The sequence below is a fragment of the Protopterus annectens genome, chromosome 5.part1 (genome assembly GCF_019279795.1).
Source record: "Protopterus annectens isolate FY-2018-M chromosome 5.part1, PAN1.0, whole genome shotgun sequence".
NCBI lineage: Eukaryota > Metazoa > Chordata > Ceratodontiformes > Protopteridae > Protopterus > Protopterus annectens.
Window position 1 is genome coordinate 580,689,872 of NC_056736.1, and position 19,769 is coordinate 580,709,640.

The 19,769-nt window shown below is 43.0% G+C and overlaps 1 protein-coding gene across 1 annotated transcript in view; it reads left to right on the forward strand.

Annotated features, from left to right (window-relative positions):
- The window catches only part of EMSY (EMSY transcriptional repressor, BRCA2 interacting), a 1,287,433-nt gene that overhangs the window by 471,337 nt on the left and 796,327 nt on the right, over positions 1 to 19,769 (forward strand). Inside the window, exon 7 of the mRNA XM_044072832.1 lies at positions 3,113 to 3,383. Within this exon, the coding sequence (XP_043928767.1) occupies positions 3,113 to 3,383 (271 nt within the window). The remainder of the gene's footprint in view (positions 1 to 3,112; positions 3,384 to 19,769) is intronic.

Consider the following 19,769-nt stretch of genomic DNA (forward strand, 5'->3'; position numbering starts at 1 on the left):
CTCGCCTCCATCTCCCAACCCCAGACACTGGTTCAAAGCCAAGGAGAGGAAGCACTGGATGCGTTCTCCATCTTCTAGATTGGGAGGCTTATGTCAGATTGCATAGCTTAGGAAAGAAGGAACAAAGCCTATTTGGTTTCTTTTTTGGAAGGGATGGTCTGAGAGTGGGAAGTGATTTTGTGGACTTGGGTCAGTGGTAATGCAGTGATACAAGAAAGTTCTTTGGTCTTATCCTAGAATGTCCCCAGTGGATGGTGTACCAACCATCTGTATCTCAAGTGTAGTTATTATTTGGGCCATATATATTTCATGATCATGGTGCATATGTTGGCTTAAATTACTTGTAGTACCCCCTCCACCACCACCACCACACACACGGTTTATAGCGTGTTACTGTCTAGGCTGGGATAACAGGCTTTGTATTTCAGAATGCATTTTCTGAAGGATAAGCAGTTTAAAATAGAGGCTGATTTTTAATAATCACTCTAATAAACTCAAAGATGCTAGAGTAGCAGGTGTCAGCATGCATTAAATTGGCGCTAGTGAAACTTTAAATGCAGTTTTATCCAAAAACTGCCAGTGTCCAAATTAGTTTTCCCATTAATCTAGTGAGACATGCCCACACATGAGCAGCTTGCCGGGGTGGGTAATACTGTAAGATGTCCTTCCATTTCACTGTTGCAATATTCATTACATTAGGGATCCCCTGCCAAGGGCAGCCTGATGTCTGGCCAATATACCAAAGCCTTAGGTTGCTTTAAGGTACACCATATGTCACACACATGGGGCATAAAGTTGATGTCCGGATGTACCATCCTCAGAACTGAGAGCCCCAGTGGGAATGACAGTCGAAGGAAAACAGAGTTACCCAGTACATCCAGAATACCAGTGGACCAGGGGAGGTGGGAGGGTGTGAATACTGCAAAAGTAAAAAGAAGGACATCTGCCTTTATTGTAAGATTTTACACAACTGTACTTTACACCCATATGTCAAGTAATTGTGAACATCATGATGTTGTGGAAAACAGTGTTGTAGCCTAGCACCTGCTACGTACAAAGCTTCTTTAAGGAGAATTGTCTCTCTCTCCTCCTTTTGAAAACCCTTTTGTCTATGTGAGCTGAACTTTTTCATTGACAACCTTGTCTGTCTGCTGTTTCAGTCTATAGGCCCAGAGTGGTCGAAGATTAGTTTTTGAAATATGCATTTCTTGGTTGCTATCACCTTTTCATGCTTTTTACTTTTGGAGTTTAAGGCCCTCCTCTTTAGAAAACCTTGTCAGAGCTTGTTCAAGAATCGCATATTTCCTCAGGAAGAATTGTCTTTTTTCCAGAGAGAGTTTTGCAATTGTCTGTAAACCAGTCCATTCATCTTCCAGTTTTCTTTTCAGGAGTGGAAACCAGAATAAAAAAAAAAATCCCTCCACATTCTGGATTTTCACCATCTGCTTAGTATTACCAGGATGAGTTAAGAAATATGCACATCACTTGTTTGCCTCCTGTCTACCATAGTGAAAAATGCTTGTAGTTGCCAGGCAAGCACTTTCCAAATGTTTTGCCACTGCCTTTTCTTTTGTTGAAAGATGAGTAATTGCCCGTTGTTTAATGCTGAGGTCAGAGGCCACTCCACTGCATGAAAGGCTGTCTATGTTCATAAATGCCTGTGTTGCAAGTACTTGTTCTTCATGTCACCTATTTCTTGAAGCCCTTTAACACTTTGATCTGCTCTGGAAAGTACTGTGAGATTTAACCACCTGAGTACTGTCTGGTATAGCTGTCCAGCTCCATCCAGCCAGATGAGTTGCTGCCCAGGATTTATCCCTGTTGATGCATAGATCAGCTGATGGTTATATGTTCTTATTGAATTAGTCTGTGAAACCGACCCCTCCTATATGTTGATGAGTCCAATTATATATTTTCCCGTCATCCCTGTGTGTGGGTATCTCCTCCATTCCGTGTCTGTTGTTAATATGACCTGCCAGTAAGGAAAATATGTAGTTTGTTTCTTATTAATTTTGTATGTCAAACCTTCATTGTTATTTGCATGGAGATAATTGCTAGCTAAACTGTTGGGCTTAGGGGAAAAGTTGGTTTTATAAATCTGAGAGTGGCATTGTAGCATTGGTCAGAATGGATATTCATATGTCTGTGTCCTGTGAACTTTTCTGAAATGTTGTGTAACATAATTGATGGAAAAGCCCAGTCAAGGAGCTATCAACGATGGATCTCTCTGTAGCTGAGGTAAATGTACAAATGTATTTATTTACCACCATTGATTGATTGTATTAATTTGTTTAAATGCTTGCTAGAGGTCAGCCTCATGCCACAAGTTTGAATACACTATGTGATGCTGTTCATACGAGTTTTGGACCAGCTGTCTCATTGGCCAGTTATTCAGACAACTGAATGCACAAGTGCCTGTACACAACTCGGCCTCCTTTTGTTGTGCCTTGTACATGATCACCACCAGTAGCGAACTCCCTCAATTTGTGAGTTTTGGAAGCATATTGGGGTATGCTTGGTTCTGTCTAAATCAACTCTTGTCTTTTGAGGTAGTTTGTGCATTTGTGCTTCACGTCTTTGCAGTGTTTATAGTTAACTGGGCTTTGAAAACCTGCAGTTGGAAAGACTGGAGCAATAAAGCCTTAGCTTCATTGAATTGTCATCCCAGGCAGAAGCAGTACAAGTCCATTGTGATTTTAGGCAGAAGATCGAATGAGTTGTATCCTTGCCCCATATTTGTTAGTTACTTTTATTTTGCTAGAGCCATCTGGCATTTGTGTATTTTTTTTTTTTTAAAGAGGTGAGATGGGGAATAGTACAGGACAGTAACGGTTTCTTTCTTCCTGTGGTGGTTTGCTTGGAATATGTTTCGAGACAGGCATGCCAAGAAATTAGAGAGGTAAGAGAGAAATAATCATAAATGCAAAAACAGGGCATTATTTAAAATAGTTGTTGGTGTTTAAGGGAAAAACGGCTAAAACAATATAATGACACAGAACAGGACAAGTTCAAAATTTCAGTAAATGTTTGAGATTTTGTTATGGCTAGTCTGAATTAAACTGATTGAATCCTACCTGACACTGAAACCTAACTTTTTTTTCTAATGTTACAGGTAATCATTGTGACCACCTCTCCAAGTTCAACGTTTGTCCCCAATATACTTTCGAAGTCCCACAGCTATGCCACAGTCACAAAACTTGTCCCAACGTCCATCGTGACGCCTACAACACAGAAGCAGCCAGTGGTTATTACAGCTACTCAGCCGTCCCCTACAATCACTTGTAGCAATAGTACCTCTTCACCTACGGTGATCCCCAGCACCATTGCCGTAACAACTGTAGTGTCATCCACACCATCTGTCGTCATGTCAACATCGGCGCAAGGTAAGAGAAATGGAGTGGAATTACTTGTCTACTGTTTATCGATTTGAATTTTGAAGTCTTTAAAAAAAAATCTGTCTATAGTTGCTAGAAAAACAACTTGTAGACATGTTGGTCCTTACCCTGTACTAATACATTGGTTTGCATCTAGAGCTACAGCATAAATGCTGCCTTTAGTGTAAAATTACATGTTAAGTGTTTCGTCTAGTATTTTGTTCTGAGCATGCACTTCAGTATTGGCAGTGTTCTTGGATTGTATTAGAGGATCACTGTAGTTGCCTGGTTAATGTTGTGATTACTCCTTTTCTCACATCAAATCCCATATTTCACCTTGTATGTTTTGACAGATTTCTCTAACCCCTGTCATGTCATGGTGGATAGCCCGTCTGTCTGTCATACATACACTTGTCTTTAATACAGTAACTTTTTACACTGTAAACTGAGATGTGCAAACTGCTGAATGTCTGTCAGATACTTTTTTCTGTACTGAAATGTACTTCTAGCATTGTTACTACCATAAATGTATTTCTTTATACCACTCGTTTTACTGTGTGTGTTTTTGATATACACACACACACACACACACACACACACACACACACACACAGATGGATGTGTGTGTGTGTGTATCTATATATGTGTGTATGTGTATATGTATGTGTATATATATATATATATATGTATGTATGTATATATATATATATATATATATATATATATATATATATATATATATATATATATATATATATATATATATATATATATATATACACATACATACATACACACATATCCCCCACTTTAGCATATTTAGTGAAATTGTAAATGTAATTAACAGGAGGTTTCTCCCTGGGCCTTCTCTGAAAAAGGGCATTGCCCACTGGAACTTTATATTTAAGAAAAATAGACAAAAAAACATTTTGAAGATGGCTGCACACTGATGATCAGCTTAACTTCAGCTCTCCTGTTGTGAAAACGGAAACTGAGAAGAAAAAGGCCAGTAAAATTGTTACTTATTACTAAATGCACTGCCTGAATGTCAGCAAAGATGAAATTTGGAGAACCTGAAAAAAATTGACCAGAAAAGGTGAAGAGAAAACAAAAGCCAGGGAGAATCCTGCAGATGTTCAACAAAAAGCAGTTCAAGCTTTTTTCTGTTTTTTTTTTTTTAAATCCCTGTTCAGCAGTAGCTCTCATGACCTTACATGGACCATTCATTCCCCTTGGTTAAGGTGGTAGGTTGTGATTCAGGCAGCCATCAGGGTTTTTGCATGTACTTTATCTCCCTTTAGCATCCTGAGTAAGTGAATGTTGCACTCTGCAGCCCTTCATCGCCAGGCATTCTTCTTCAGTGCTTGATATGCAGTGCTCGTGCTGCTTGCTGAGTGCTTGATATGCAGTGCTCGTGCTGCTTGCTGAGTGCTTGATATGCAGTGCTCGTGCTGCTTGCTGAGTGCTTGTTTCCACTCATCTGCACTGCACTTGGTAGGCTACCTGCCATCAACCAGCTGTCCGTATTGCATTCCCTCACCCATGATGAGCGAGCCAGCTCAGGTTACTTAGCAATTTGTGCTCATCTGGGTTATAGTCAGTGGATTATCCCCATGCAATTTATGGCCAGCAGAAGTTCATCATTCCCACTGCTATAGTAGCCTTTAGGGCTACATAGGTTGTTGCCTCCCTAGAAAACCACAACCAAGCAGTGTCGCAAAGCTGTGTCTGCCCCTCCCCCAACACATGCACACTCCTTCGCTGTGACTGCCCCTCCGCAACACATTCACACTCCTTCGCTGTGACTACCCCTCCAACAACACACACACTCCTTTGCTGCACACACACACACACACACACACACTCCTTGTGACTACCCTCCCCAACACACACATGTGACTACACCTCCCCCAACACACACTCCTTTGCTTTGACTACCCCTCCCCAACACACACACACACACACACACACTCCTTCGCTGTGACTACCCCTCCCCAACACACACACACACACACTCCTTCGCTGTGACTCCCCCTCCCCCAACACACACTCCTTCTCTGTGACTACCCCTCCCCCAACACACACTCCTTCTCTGTGACTGCTGACTGTTGATTCGGTTTCCCTCCTTGGTATTGGCCAGAGTGGAGGTTTTGTCACTGTTTTTTTTCTTGCCATCTGGAGAAGGTTCTCTTGGGCTTCGCAGGAGCAGCAGTTGTCTAGGAGCTTTGTTTCTGGTAGATAAGTCCCCACTAGGTTGCCACTCCACCCAGAAATTATTGAAAAATAAGATTCATGCTAACTGTTTTAAAACTAAAAGTAATATTTCCTCTTTAAGAATCCTGTTTTCTTTTTTCAGAATATTGGAAGTTTGCCTAGGACTGCTATTTTTAGTTGTGTCTGTCATAGGTTCATAGGTTGGTACTAGGCTATCGGCTCTAAGGCCTATACTGGCCTAGCCATATCAATTCCCTGGATATTTCTTCCTACAATATTTACTTCCCTGGACCCCTGTCTAGCAGGGCGACTCATGTGATCCCCGGGGTGAATTTCTTATCTCCCATCCAGTCCTCAATGTTCCTTTTGAAGAAGGCCAGAGAGGCGCTCTGCTTGATATGTATGGGCAGCCTATTCCAGAGTATGGAGAGTCTCTGGGTCAGGAACCTATCCCTCCAGCATGTTTTGTTCAATGTGATTGTGATGACAAGGTTTAGATCCCTGGAGCACGTGGCTCTGAGGGGTTGGGATTTCCATGGCCTTGTATGTTAGTGTTCTTTGTATGTCTGTCTGTGTTTGGGGATAATTTGGTGATGTATTATGTGCTGCTTGTGCAAAATTTGGATTTTGTGAGCGGAAGAGTTTACAGAGGAATGGGCAGGATTTTGTGCCAGTATATTGCTTATGCTCATGCTCACTTCTTTACAACCTACCTGCCAAATTGCTTTCTGTGTGTGTGCGTGCAAGTGTTTGAACAGAACTAACAGAGGGATTATTTTCTGCTTTTACATTTTCTAATTTAAAAGACTGGGAAAAGTGTTTTAAGTGTGCTTTGTGAACACTCAGTGACGACTTGCATTATGACTGACTCGCTCAACTTTGTTTACCACCTTTAGTGGTGCTTATACAGTTACAGCATTAATTCTCACTTTGGTCTGGCTGGCTGTTCTCCCACAGTACCTAGAAAGAATAAAATCACTAGTCAATGATCCAGGAGTCCTTGCCATTGTTGCAGACTCAATCTATGTCTCCGCTGATAGTGAGTGAATCTGTAAGGGCCACTGGTTGTTCTTCGGACCACTCACTACCACTCAGGCTGTGTTATAATGCTTTTGGCCATCATGAACCAGGTGTTAGCCATGTTCTCATCGACTGCCCCAGTGTCTGATATGAGTATGTGAGAACCATCTTCAGTAGTTCTATTCCTCTTCAGTTCTCTTCTGCTGGAATGCCTATTAAGAAACCACAAAAAATAAAATATTGTTCTTCTAGCAGTTATTAGTTATGAAAAAGAGGAGTTCCTTACTTGGGCTAGATGGGATCACAGGCAGTAAATCCTAGTACACAGAAACCATTACAGGTGAGCATCCCCTGTAAAGTTACTCCTGAGGAAACAGGTTCTGATGATTCTGACTTTGATAGAGATAGGGTTTCTTCTCCTGCAGGTTCAGATCAACTTTCTGATTGTGAGGAAAAATGTAATTCTTATCCTCTTGTATAAAGGACTTTTTTAACAGGTCATTACCAAGTTGAATGAAGTTATTTTATAGGAACAAATAGATGTTCACCTTGAATTGAGGAGATATGACGTTACAAATGGGATGTACCTCATTCCTGCCCCCTTCCTCCTGTGTTGCCAGCCCTGGAGCATGTATTTAGTGCTGCTTCTACTCTGCTGGTACCAAGCAGTCAGTCAGCCCCAACAAAAGCACATACATAAGCTGTATAAGCCGACTCTGATCAATACATTTCTGTCACCTTAGTTCTGATCCAACTGTCATTTCAGCTGCATGTCATGCTGGCAGCAGATTGTTCCTTAATACTAACCTTTCACCTGAAGACAGCGATAGCAGTACAGGTAAAAAAAATGTTTTCTTTACTTAAGTCTTCAGCATTCTGAATTACAAGGCGTATATATGTGGAATTATATGCTGTGTCATATGGACAGTCTGAGGGAATTAGCTTCCACTCTTCATTCAGAAGAAACCTCTTTTTTGATCCAAACTGTTTCAGTCCTATTTGTGGCATTTAAACATGCTTTGGGGAATGTGTATGATTGTGCTGATAGCGTGTCTAGGGCCGCTGCTACCGTTAGTGCTAAGATTTCCTTTGGTACAAGTAACCAAAAGGTAAACACTAACTAATTTTGCTGTGGGTAAGGAGGTACTATTTCGCTCTTATGTTATCCTGGTTGTCATATAATATGAAAGAGGCAATTTGATTCAGGGAGTTAATAATATCTTTCATATACCCAAGTACAAATCTTATAGTCGTCCCCCCCCCCCCTTCCAAAAAAAGTAAACAAAACTAGTCTTTTTCTGGCAAATAGAATGCAATAAAAAGGTGGCTGGAGGGCTACAACAATAAGAAGTTTTTCAGAAAAAGGGACAAACCAACAGTGGGAGGTTGGCATAATGGTTAAGGTGCTTGCCTTACAGGCACACAATGCAGGGTTTGATACTCACGGGGGTAATTGGTTAGGCTCAAAATGGCCCACTAGGGCAGTTAGCCTAGTACTAATCTGTGAACATATGGATCTAAGTGCAGAATGACTGCCAGCATTCTTTTAATTCTCCCCTTGCCAAATCCATCCCTCAAACTGGCCCTCTGCATTCCCTTTTGGCAAAATATTAATTCAGATTCAGGACTTTCAGGATGACTGCACAGTGATCAGAAGTTTGAGTTCAGCTGTTCCACTGAGAAGTAAGAGCCAGTAATAGTGTCAGTTGAGTAAAATTCACTTGCTGGATCGTAAGTACACTACCTGGATGTCAGCAGAGAGTAAATTTAGATGAAGTTCGTTTGTTTAATAAAGTTCATCATTGACCTAATGAGGAAGTTTCCCAAAAAAGAGCAGAAACATACAAAGTTGAAGCAGGGGAAACAATTACCTTAATCTCTGGCAGGAAGCGCATAAGGTCTTTGTGGCCCTAGTAGTCCTGCTCAGACCTGAAGACATTGGTCTCTGAGGCTTAGCTTTGATCATTCGTAAGTAGGGAAGGGTGAGAGGCTGGCTGTATTGGGTGCAAGCTGTTAGGGGGGATGATTTGTAGACAGCCGTTGAGGGAGTGGAGCACTACAATTGCTTTTTGATTCTTTTTTCCATCCAGGATTTTGGACCGTCCCCGCATCTGAAAACGTAGATGTGCATACCGTTTTAGTTCAAGAAATGTGAGAGCATGGGTTATATGAAATGATAGCACAGAAAGCCCTCCGCTACCACCACCACCATGTTGATTTTGCAGTGGAGTAGGCCTTATGCCTGAGGATAGGACAGTGGTCATATAGCCATCTGTATTTGACTAGAAAACGTTTGAGGACTACCTAGAGATTTGCAGAAACACCCCTCTGTCTTCCACCTAATGGTGCCTCACCTTCCCAATTTCCTCAGAGTGACATTTAAAAGTGGAGTGGTGCTTTGTTTCTCACAGATTTCTTCACTTTTGGGTTATGACCATGATGACGCTGAATTTGTTTCATTGGTCTCTCCTCTGGAGGAGGTTTCCTTCAGAGAGCCATTAAACTCACCAAGTAATCATTTAACTCATTCCCTCCACTGGAGCTCTGAATGCTTACACTGTAACTTCAATGGGCAGAGACACTGCTTTTTTATAAAATCAAATTATGTCCTCACATCTCAAACAAATGTTCATATCTCTGGAACCATAGGATTTAGTAAAAGAATGTAAATGGCAGACCCTGCAGCACAAATTATTTTTATACTGGTGGTGTTCTGTAGGGTTTAGGTCTTAAACTGCATTTTATACAGTAACTATTAAGTTTGTAATATTTTGTAAACAATTTAAACTATCTCAGCAACTGCTCAAGTTACACACATACTGTCAGCAGTATTTTTCATAATGAAGCTGAGCACTTTCATGTCAGGCTAAACAGTTCTTTATGTGGTGCTCGGCTGTTGTGATATGTAGAAAAATCTGATATTTATAATTATATGTAAATGTATGAACATCCATTAATGTCTCTTTACCTGCACTAGTTAGGGATCCGATATCAGTACACTTTGTTTGCCATTGTGTAAGCTTTAAGATGAAATATTTAAATACTTTATATCATGGTTTCGGAATTAACGCAAATATGAACAAACAGTACTTGATGCCTAGAGGCATTGGTACGTTGACTGGAAACACCTGGAGGCATCAGTCAGTGCTTCAGGGAGGTTTTGGATTCCAGTAGAGAAACCACCCCCTTAATAGTATCTCTGTTTAGGCTTTTCAGAGCACATTCAGTTTGTGTACCTGGTCTGACTGTCAGCTACTATCTTCTTGGAAGCCAGACAGATGTAACACGCTTAAGATGCTTGCAAATACATTCAAGAACCCAAAGGTAAATTGCATTAGTGTCCCTAGTGCATTAGTGTCCCTAGGAGTTGTAAGCTGGTACACTCTGCATTAGTGTCCCTAGGAATTGTGAGTTGGTACACTCTGCATTAGTGTCCCTAGGAGTTATGAGATGGTACTCTCTGCATTAGTGTCCCTAGGAGTTGTGAGCTGGTACTCTCTGCATTAGTGTCCCTAGGAGTTGTGAGCTGGTACACTCTGCATTAGTGTCCCTAGGAGTTGTGAGCTGGTACACTCTTCATTAGTGTCCCTAGGAGTTGCGAGCCGGTACACTCTGCATTAGTGTCCCTAGGAGTTGCAAGCTGGTACACTCTGCATTAGTGTCCCGAGGAGTTGCGAGCTGGTACACTCTGCATTAGTGTCCCGAGGAGTTGCGAGCTGGTACACTCTGCATTAGTGTTCCGAGGAGTTGTAAACTAGCTGCTGAGTTCAGTACGTTTCCTAGTAATAAGGAGAGAGCAGAGTTCTGTATCATTTTGCAAAGAAGCAATTAAATGAATAACACAGTTATATGTATGTATACATTTCCTTCCATTTAAGTGCTTATGGCTCTCATTTGTCACACTCATTATAAAATACCATTGTGAGATCCTCAAGCGAGTAGATGAGGCTTTGGATACTGTAGAGCAAGCTTTCAGGGAAAGGAAATGCAGATTGATCCAGACAGCCCGTAAAGTGGGTAATCAAGCCATAAAGTGTACTTCTGATGTACTTGGATATTTAAACAGTAAGATGTATTGTAATTGCAGGGCATGGTTCGCCAAGTGCAGCAGTAACATGTACTGTACTCAAGGAATGGTTCACCAAGTGCAGCAGTAATGTGTACTGTACTCACAAGGAATGATTTGCCAAGTGCAGCAGTAACGTGTACTGTACTCGCAAAGAGTGATTCGCCAAGTGCAGCAGTAACGTGTACTGTAGTCACAAGGAATAGTTCAAGTACAGCAGTAACGTGTACTGTACTCACAAGGAATGATTTGCCAAGTGCAGCATTAATGTGTACTGTACTCGCAAGGAATGACTTGCCATGTGCAGCAGTAACGTGTACTGTACTCACAAGGAATAGATCACCAAGTACAGCGGTAACGTGTACTGTACTGACAGGGAATGGCTCAAGTGCAGCAGTAATGTGTACTGTACTCACAAGGAATGGATGTTCTTCATCTCACATTGCTGCAGTCCTGACACTTGGGTAGTCCGCTGTCCACGGTCGGCCCGAATATCAAAGTATAAGGCTGACGTCGGTCATGGCGCATTTAACTGACGCCAGGACGTCAGGGTACAAATGCGCATGACCGCGCCATATCCTCAGTCTTTTGCCGCATGGTCCGATGCAGAAGCAGCATTGTAAGTGCCGGTTGGCGTTTGAGATTTTTCTATTTAGAAGTTTCAGACCGAGTTCAAAGTTGGCTTGGCACCCTGCTAGAATATTTTTGTTTTTTCTTGCCTCAGTCATTTACCGGATGTCAGAAAAAGTTAATAATTGCGTTTCTTGTGGGAAACAGATACCGCATAGAGATTATCATACTTTGTGTATTCCTTGCTTAGGGCCTGAGCACGACGTTGTTGGCTGTCGCTCTTGTGCTAGATTTAATAAACGCACTATAAAGAGAAGGTTGGATTGTGCTAGGTTAGTCTTTGGGAAGCGGTGCAATTATAAAATGCCGTCGGATGCTCCGACGCCCGCCTCAAGAAGCGCAAGGACAAGACAGTTAAGCCTCGGCTAGAAGAACCGTCTGTACCGCACGCCGGTTCTTTGGAGGTGTCGGTGGAGCCGGTGGCTCCACCGGAGATTTCTTTATGTTCACAGAGTGAAACTTTATTATTGCAAGATGTGGCCTCTCAGGAGGCAAGTCAGGCCGAGGGGGCTTCTCAGGTTACTATACCCCCCTCCCTTCCTAAGGTAGTTAGGCCCTCTCCTTCTGTTACTAAGGCTTCTCCCAGGGGCAGGCCGGGTTTAGCTTCAGTTGGTATTACCCCTAGCTCTTCAGGTACTATGCCCAAGAAGCATATGCTTAAAATGGCAGAAGATTTAATTACTTTGATTAGGGGTTCTATGCCCCCTCCTGTTAAGAGACCTAGGGTGGAGCCTGAGCTGGGGGGTTTTGAGCACGCTTCAGATGTTTCAGAGTCTTCGGCTGAAGACTTGCAGGAGTATTCTCCTTATTCTGATTCTGATGTGGATGATTCTACTCCTTCTGCTACTCCTCCTGAGGATTTTTCTTTTTCAGAAACTCTACATTCCATGAGGGAGCATTTTAAGTGGGAGGGACAGGACTTCTCTGATTCCAGGAAACGGCTTAGGGAATTTCTGTTTTTACCCCAGCATAGGCCTTTGGCTATACCTCCTGTTTTGGATGTAGTAGAAGATGATTTTACTGAGGCTTCTCTTAATCCTGATTCTTTGCCTCCTGCTCCTGTTAAACCGGATAGGTATTACAGGGTGCCTGAAGTTCATAAGTATCTTTTTAAGAGTCCTAGGGCAGACCCAGAAACCATTAGCCAGGGGCCTAAGGGTGTTAAGGCTTCTGCTGTTAAGAATCCGTTCCTACAGACAAGGAGGCTAGGGCCTTGGATAGATGGGGAAAGAAAGTTTATACTTCTTCCACTCTTGCTATGAGGGCTCTGAATTGCCAGTTTCACATGTTGAAATACCAAAACTATCTCCTTTCACAATTGAAGTCTAAGGTTGATGCTCTGGCAGTGGGTATTGATTGTAAAGAGTTGCAAGATTTAGTGCATGTTTCTGAACAGGTGGGTAAGCATTCTTTGCAATGTGGTTTTGATGCTGTACAGGCCTCGCCTGGGGTCGCTGCCACTGACTGTTCTTCGCAGGCACGCCTGGCTGAGGGATCAGAATTTGTCTGAACATATTAAAACGAGGATTTTAGATGCTCCTTTACAATCTGACGTGTTGTTTGGTCCTCCTGTTGAGACAGTCTTGAAGAAAATGGAAGACAAGGCTAAGTCTATGCAGACTGTTAAAGATTTTTTGCAGGTCCAGCCTCCAAAGTTTAGTAGAAATTGGCCTACTAAGGGGTGGACGTATCCTTCTTATGATCCCCATTCTAGGGGTAGATCTAGATGTGGTAAGGGCAGAGCTCAGGGCTCTTTCAGGCCTAGGACAGGGAGTTCTCCTGCACAGGCTTCGGTGAGGGCAGGGGTCAGTCCTTTCGTAAGCAGACCCAATGACCTACCTTTTCAGCTGCCAGAGCCTGCCTGCCTGGCAGCACCTTTGGGAGGAACATTGGCGCTTTTCAGAGAAAATTGGAGTTTAATTACCCAGGACAGATGGGTATTGGATATCATACACCACGGCTACAGGTTTTATTTCCATACCTTGCCTCCTTTCAAAGGCATGCCAGACGTTCCTCCTCAACAAAGAATAGAGGCTCACAAACAAGTTTCTCTGTTGCTCCAACTAGGGGCCATACAGCCGGTCCCTCTGCCAGAAGTGGGCCTAGATTTTATTCTCGCCTGTTCCTAGTACCAAAGAAGGGGAACACGTGGAGACCAATTTTGGATTTATCTATCCTCAACACTTATCTGGACATTCCCAAGTTCAAAATGTTGACGTTGCAGCAGCTTTTACCTCTGCTGGGCAAAGATCATTGGATAGTAACTTTAGATCTCAAGGAGGCTTACCTTCATGTTCCTATCAGACTCAGTTGCAGAAAGTATCTGCTGAGCTGGGACTTCTCACTATCAGTTCTCTGCATTGCCCTTTGGCTTATCTACTGCGCCCAGAGTGTTCACGAAAGTTCTGGCTCCAGTGATAGCTTTCTTCAGACTAAAAGGAATACAAATCTATCCTTATTTGGACGACTGCCTTATTCTGGCTCAAGGAAGGGAAGCGCTTCTTCATCATTTGGAATATGTGATAGCAGTGCTAAGATGCCTAGGGTATTCTGTGAACGAAATAAAGTCCAGTCTAGTACCCTCTCAAGACATGTGCTTTCTGGGTGTGAGACTGAATACAGCAGCCCAGATGGCCTTTTTAACCCCGGACAAACAAAAGAGTCTATCCCTTTACTTCCATCAACTATCTCATCAGTCCGGGCTGACTGCAAGGACAGTCCTTCAAGCCTTAGGGTTCATGGCATCTTGTATTCTGGTGCTTCCCAATGCCAAACTGCATATGAGGAAGCTACAATGGTATCTCAAAATGTATGGACACAGCACTGCCAGGATCTGGACACTGTCATTCAAATAATACCTTGCATTCAGAAGGAATTCTTGTGGTGGGCTCAGGAATGTCACCTAAACAAGGACTCTCTGTGACCCGCCAGAGGCAAGTCAGATTTTATCGACAGATGCCTCGGACAAAGCTTCCGGACCTCATCTAAATGGAAAGTGGATACAAAACAAGTGGCCTGTCAGACTACAACATCTACATATCAACATGAAGGAGATGTTAGCAGTCCAGTTTGCATTAATAGCTTTCAAGGAATTCCTTCTTCCAGGACAGGTGTTGATTCTAACAGACAACACAACTGTCATGTGGTACATCAACAAGCAAGGGGAACGATTCTTATCCTCTATGCAGGCAAGCAATGATTTTGTGGGAGACTGCTCTCAGTTTACAGCTCAATCTTCAGGCAAGGTTTCTGCCAGGAGCACAGAACTCCTTAGCAGATGTGTTGAGCAGACGGATTATGGATCCCCACGAGTGGAAATTGGATCCTCATGTATTTCAGGAATTGACAGTGTCATGGGGAACTCCAGACATAGATCTGTTCGCTTCTCCACTGAACCATCAGCTGCCACAGTTTTGCACAAAAAGGTTTCATCCCGCAGCTTGGAGAGTGGATGCTCTTTCTTTCAATTGGAGCAATCTTCATGTGTATGCCTTTCCACCTCTGCCTCTCCTTCCAAAGGTACTTCTGAAGGTCAGACAGGACAAGCCAAGGATGATTTTAATAGCTCCAGATTGGCCTCGACAGCACTGGTACCCATTACTAAGAAGTCTAGTACGGAAGCCTCCATGGCCTTTGCCTTCGATTCCACACCTGTTGTCACAGGTGGACAGCCATTTGCTCAATGTCAAGCTTCACTCTCTGCACCTAACGGCCTGGCATATTCTGTTTTGAACCATAATGGGCCTCCACTTCCTCAGCAAGTTTTGAATGTTATTTTGGAAGCTAGAAGGCCTAGTACCAGGAAAGTGTACGCTGATAAATGGAAGAGATTTTTATTTTGGAGTGCAGCAAAATATTTTGATGTTTCTGAGCCTAATTTGTGTGTGGCTCTACAATATCTTACTGAGTTGCTAGACAAAGGTTTGTCTTTCTCTTCTATTAAAGTTCATGCTGCAGCAATTTCAGCTCACTATGTTTGCGACCCGCCTTTGTTTTCTCATCCTTTGTTCAAGCAATTTCTTAGAGGGGCAAAGAATATAAGACCCCCTAGAAGAGCTCCTACTCCTGCTTGGGATCTCAATTTTGTGTTGGAGAAACTCACTCTACAACCTTTTGAGCCTGCAGCTACTGCTGAGTTGAAATATTTATCATGGAAGACTGCTTTTTTGTTGGCCATTACCTCTGCAAGACGGGTTTCTGAATTACAGGCCCTTATGGCAGTTGAGCCTTTCTTGATTTTCCATAAGGATAGGGTATCATTACGTACTAATCCTTCTTTTATGCCTAAGGTGGTTTCTAGTGTGGCTCTCAACCAGACTATTCATTTGCCTACTTTTTATGCAAATCCCCAAAATAAAGGGGAAAAGATTTTGCACACTTTGGATGTACACAGGCAGTTGCGTTATTATTTGGACAGAACTAAAGGGTTCAGGCAGTCTCAGCAGTTGTTTGTTTCTTTTGCTTTGAGTTCTCAGGGCAAGCCTGTGTCAAAACAAACTATTTCTAAGTGGATTGGGTTTTGCATTGCTTTCTGTTATTCCCATCATGGCAAGGAAGTTCCAGCTGGGATTAGGCCTCATTCCACTAGGGCTACTGCCACTTCAACAGCTTTTTTGAGGGGAGTGGCAACCAAGGATATTTTGGAGGCAGCTACTTGGAGTTCTGTGCATACTTTCTCTAAGCATTATCACCTGCCACTTTACTCCAAGTCCAGGGCTGGTTTTGCCACTGCGGTTTTGCAGGGCATTTTGGCAGCTCCTGCTTCCTTATAGTTAGCCATCCTCCCTTACCTCTGCTTTGGGATTCTACCCAAGTGTCAGGACTGCAGCAATGTGAGATGAAGAACATAGTACAGTTTTGTACCTACCATAAATGTAGATGTTCGAAGATCCACATTGCTGCAGTCCCATTTACCCTCCCTCCTTCCCCTCTGTAGTTGGAGGTGGTTGTGTGGGTTGGGTTGTACATATTGTGTATGTTGTATATGTTTTATACATATAGTTAGTGCAAGGGTGGTTGGTTATTTGTTTACTGTCTTTTAGTTTTGACCTTTGTTTTTATGGTCTTCTGACATCTGGGGCAAGAAAAGACTGAGGATATGACGCCGGTCATGTGCATTTGTACCCTGACGTCCTGACGTCAGTTAAATGCGCCATGACCGACGTCAGCCTTATACTTTGATATTCGGGCCGACCGTGGACAGCGGACTACCCAAGTGTCAGGACTGCAGCAATGTGGATCTTCGAACATCTACATTTATGGTAGGTACAAAACTGTACTTTCGCCAAGTGCAGCAGTAACTTGTACTGTACTCACAAGGAATGGTTCAAGTGCAGCAGTAATGTATTCTGTACTCACAAGGAATGGTTCGCCAAGTACAGCAGTAACGTGTACTGTACTCACAAGGAATGGTTCGCCAAGTGCAGCAGTAACTTGTACTGTACTCACAAGGAATGGTTCAAGTGCAGCAGTAATGTGTACTCTGCTCACAAGAAATGGTTCGCCAAGTGCAGCAGTAACTTGTACTGTACTCACAAGGAATGATTCGCCAAGTGCAGCAGTAACGTGCACTGTAAATACAAGGAATGATTCAAGTGCAGCAGTAATGTGTACTTTACTCACAAGGAATGGTTCACCAAGTGCAGCAGTAACATGCATTGTAATCGCAAGGAGTGGTCCGCCAATTGTAGCAGTAACTTGTACTGTACTCACAAGGAATGATTCGCCAAGTGCCGCAGTAACTTGTACTGTACTCACAAGGAATGGTTCAGGTGCAGCAGTAACGTGCACTGTAAACACAAGGAATGATTCAAGTGCAGCAGTAACGTGTACTTTACTCACAAGGAATGGTTCACCAAGTGCAGCAGTAACGTGTACTGTACTCACAAGGAATGGTTCAAGTGCAGCAGTAATGTGTACTGTAGTCACAAGGAATAGTTCACCAAGTGCAGCAGTAACTTGTACTGTACTCACAAGGAATGGTTCACCAAGTGCAGCAGTAACTTGTACTGTACTCACAAGGAATGGTTCAAGTGCAGCAGTAACGTGTACTGTAGTCACAAGGAATAGTTCACCAAGTGCAGCAGTAACTTGTACTGTACTCACAAGGAATGGTTCAAGTGCAGCAGTAACGTGCACTGTAAACACAAGGAATGGTTCAAGTGCAGCAGTAACGTGTACTGTACTCACAAGGAATGGTTCACCAAGTGCAGCAGTAACTTGTACTGTACTCACAAGGAATGGTTCAAGTGCAGCAGTAACGTGTACTGTAGTCACAAGGAATAGTTCACCAAGTGCAGCAGTAACTTGTACTGTACTCACAAGGAATGGTTCAAGTGCAGCAGTAACGTGCACTGTAAATACAAGGAATGATTCAAGTGCAGCAGTAATGTGTACTTTACTCACAAGGAATGGTTCACCAAGTGCAGCAGTAACTTGTGCTGTACTCACAAGGAATGGTTCAAGTGCAGCAGTAACGTGCACTGTAAACACAAGGAATGGTTCAAGTGCAGCAGTAACGTGTACTGTACTCACAAGGAATGGTTCACCAAGTGCAGCAGTAACGTGCATTGTAATCACATTAAATGGTTCACCAAGTGCAGCAGTAACATCTACTGTAATAGCAAAGCATGATTGGCGCAGTTTGCATTGCATTCCAGAAGAGGTAAAAGGTACTTGTTATACTCTTGAGGACAAAGATCTGTTTGGCAGTCCTTCCTAAGAGATTATCAGAAAATTGGAGACAAAGGAGCAAGATTGTGGAGTTGGTGAAACACCTTACATTCATCATAGGGATCACTGATACAGTAGCTTTAGATATATTCTGAATGGACCCCCCCCCCCCCCCAACTTCAGACTGTCACCAGGTAGAGTAGTCTACGCTGTCTTTGTCACAGTCATGACTTTTCATTGTCAGTAGGCCACTCCCACTAAAGTTATCTACCAAAGTAGTAAGTACTATTTTTGACTATTTTTATTCTAGTATTATGTTGACTTTTGTTAGCTGTTGTGCTGTAGTTTGCTTTGAAATTGTGACAAAGCTTTCGGGAGTGTGTTCTCTAGATGTATTTCCAAGGCTGCTGACATGCTTGGAAGAATTTACGAATAGATGTGCTTGCAGCCTATAGACCTGCCTGGAGGGCTTCCACATCAGTGCCTTTTCTGTTTGGGATAGGATTCACCTTGTAATCAAATGCAAGGGGTGTTCTTGTCTCGTTAAGTTAATGCTTGGAAGTAGTAGGCTAGGGAACATAAATACTATTGTGGTGCACCAAAAGTTACTATTTGTAGGCCAACAGACAGTCATCCCCTTGATGTCTTGTTTTTAGGGACTTCTCATGTTGGGCCTAAAAGGACATGGAGAAGCACCGCAGACAGATTGCGAAAGCTCTTGAAAGTTGTAATCAAGGAAGCTGGCACAGTGCATGAGGCATTAGGCACCCTGTCACTCCTCCATAGACCTGAGTACTCCAGTTTACCGGAGTTGCCATGCAGTAAACCCTCAACCCTACCATTTGCAATACAGCAGTTTTTCAGAGCCCTTCTGTAGGCCAACTGTCTGTAGTGCCTTTAGAGTCTTTGGATGATCAGGCCCCAACTGCTAACATTACTGCATTACCGTTAGATACCATTTGTCAGATGTCCCATGTGACCAGCATGTAACACATGTCCTAAGGAAAGGACTTGAGAATATCCCTTCTGAGTTCTTTGACCAGAAAACTGGCCTTGGGGATGGATGTGATCCAGTCTGTTGCACTGCTAGCCCTGCTGAGAGAGATATACAGAGCATGGGGGTTGGGAGGGTGGCCTAATGGTTAAGGCGTTTGCCTTAGAAACACAAGGTGCAAGGTTTGAGTCTCACAAGGGATAATTGGCTAGGCTTAAAATGTCTCGCAAGGGCAGTTAGCTTAGTACTAATCTATGAACCTATGCAGTATATGGGCTGCAGACATGAACTTCATGCTGCCAAGCCTTGTTTGTGTGGTAGCCTTCATGGAGTGTGCAGGTGAATGCTCACTTGCAAGAGAAGGCATTGCGGGCACTTTCATCAGCTAGTGCACACTTTTTCTTGGAGAAGGAGATGGGGTAAAATTAAAAAAAATAAGTAAATGTGATGGCTGCCTGGATGACAGCCCTCCATTGACTCCCATCCAGTTAGGGACAGGGATGGAGTGGGGTTTCCTCAGTTGATCAAAGAAGACAGGTGGTTGGCAGGCAATAGGAGGTAAAAAGCAAACAAAAATATTGCCTACTGTCCTTTTCTCCACCTCCCAAGGCAAGATAGACCTGGGAATGGTTTTGTGCTGCTTGATTATCATTCTTGAAGAACAAAAAGCACTCCTCGCCTCTACACCATTTGTTCCCTGTAGTCTTGTCCATCTGGAGAGGTCCTTTTAGCAGGCCTATAGTTTGGGCATGATGGTGATTCCAAGGGGGATGCACAACTTGGATAACAGATGTCTTGG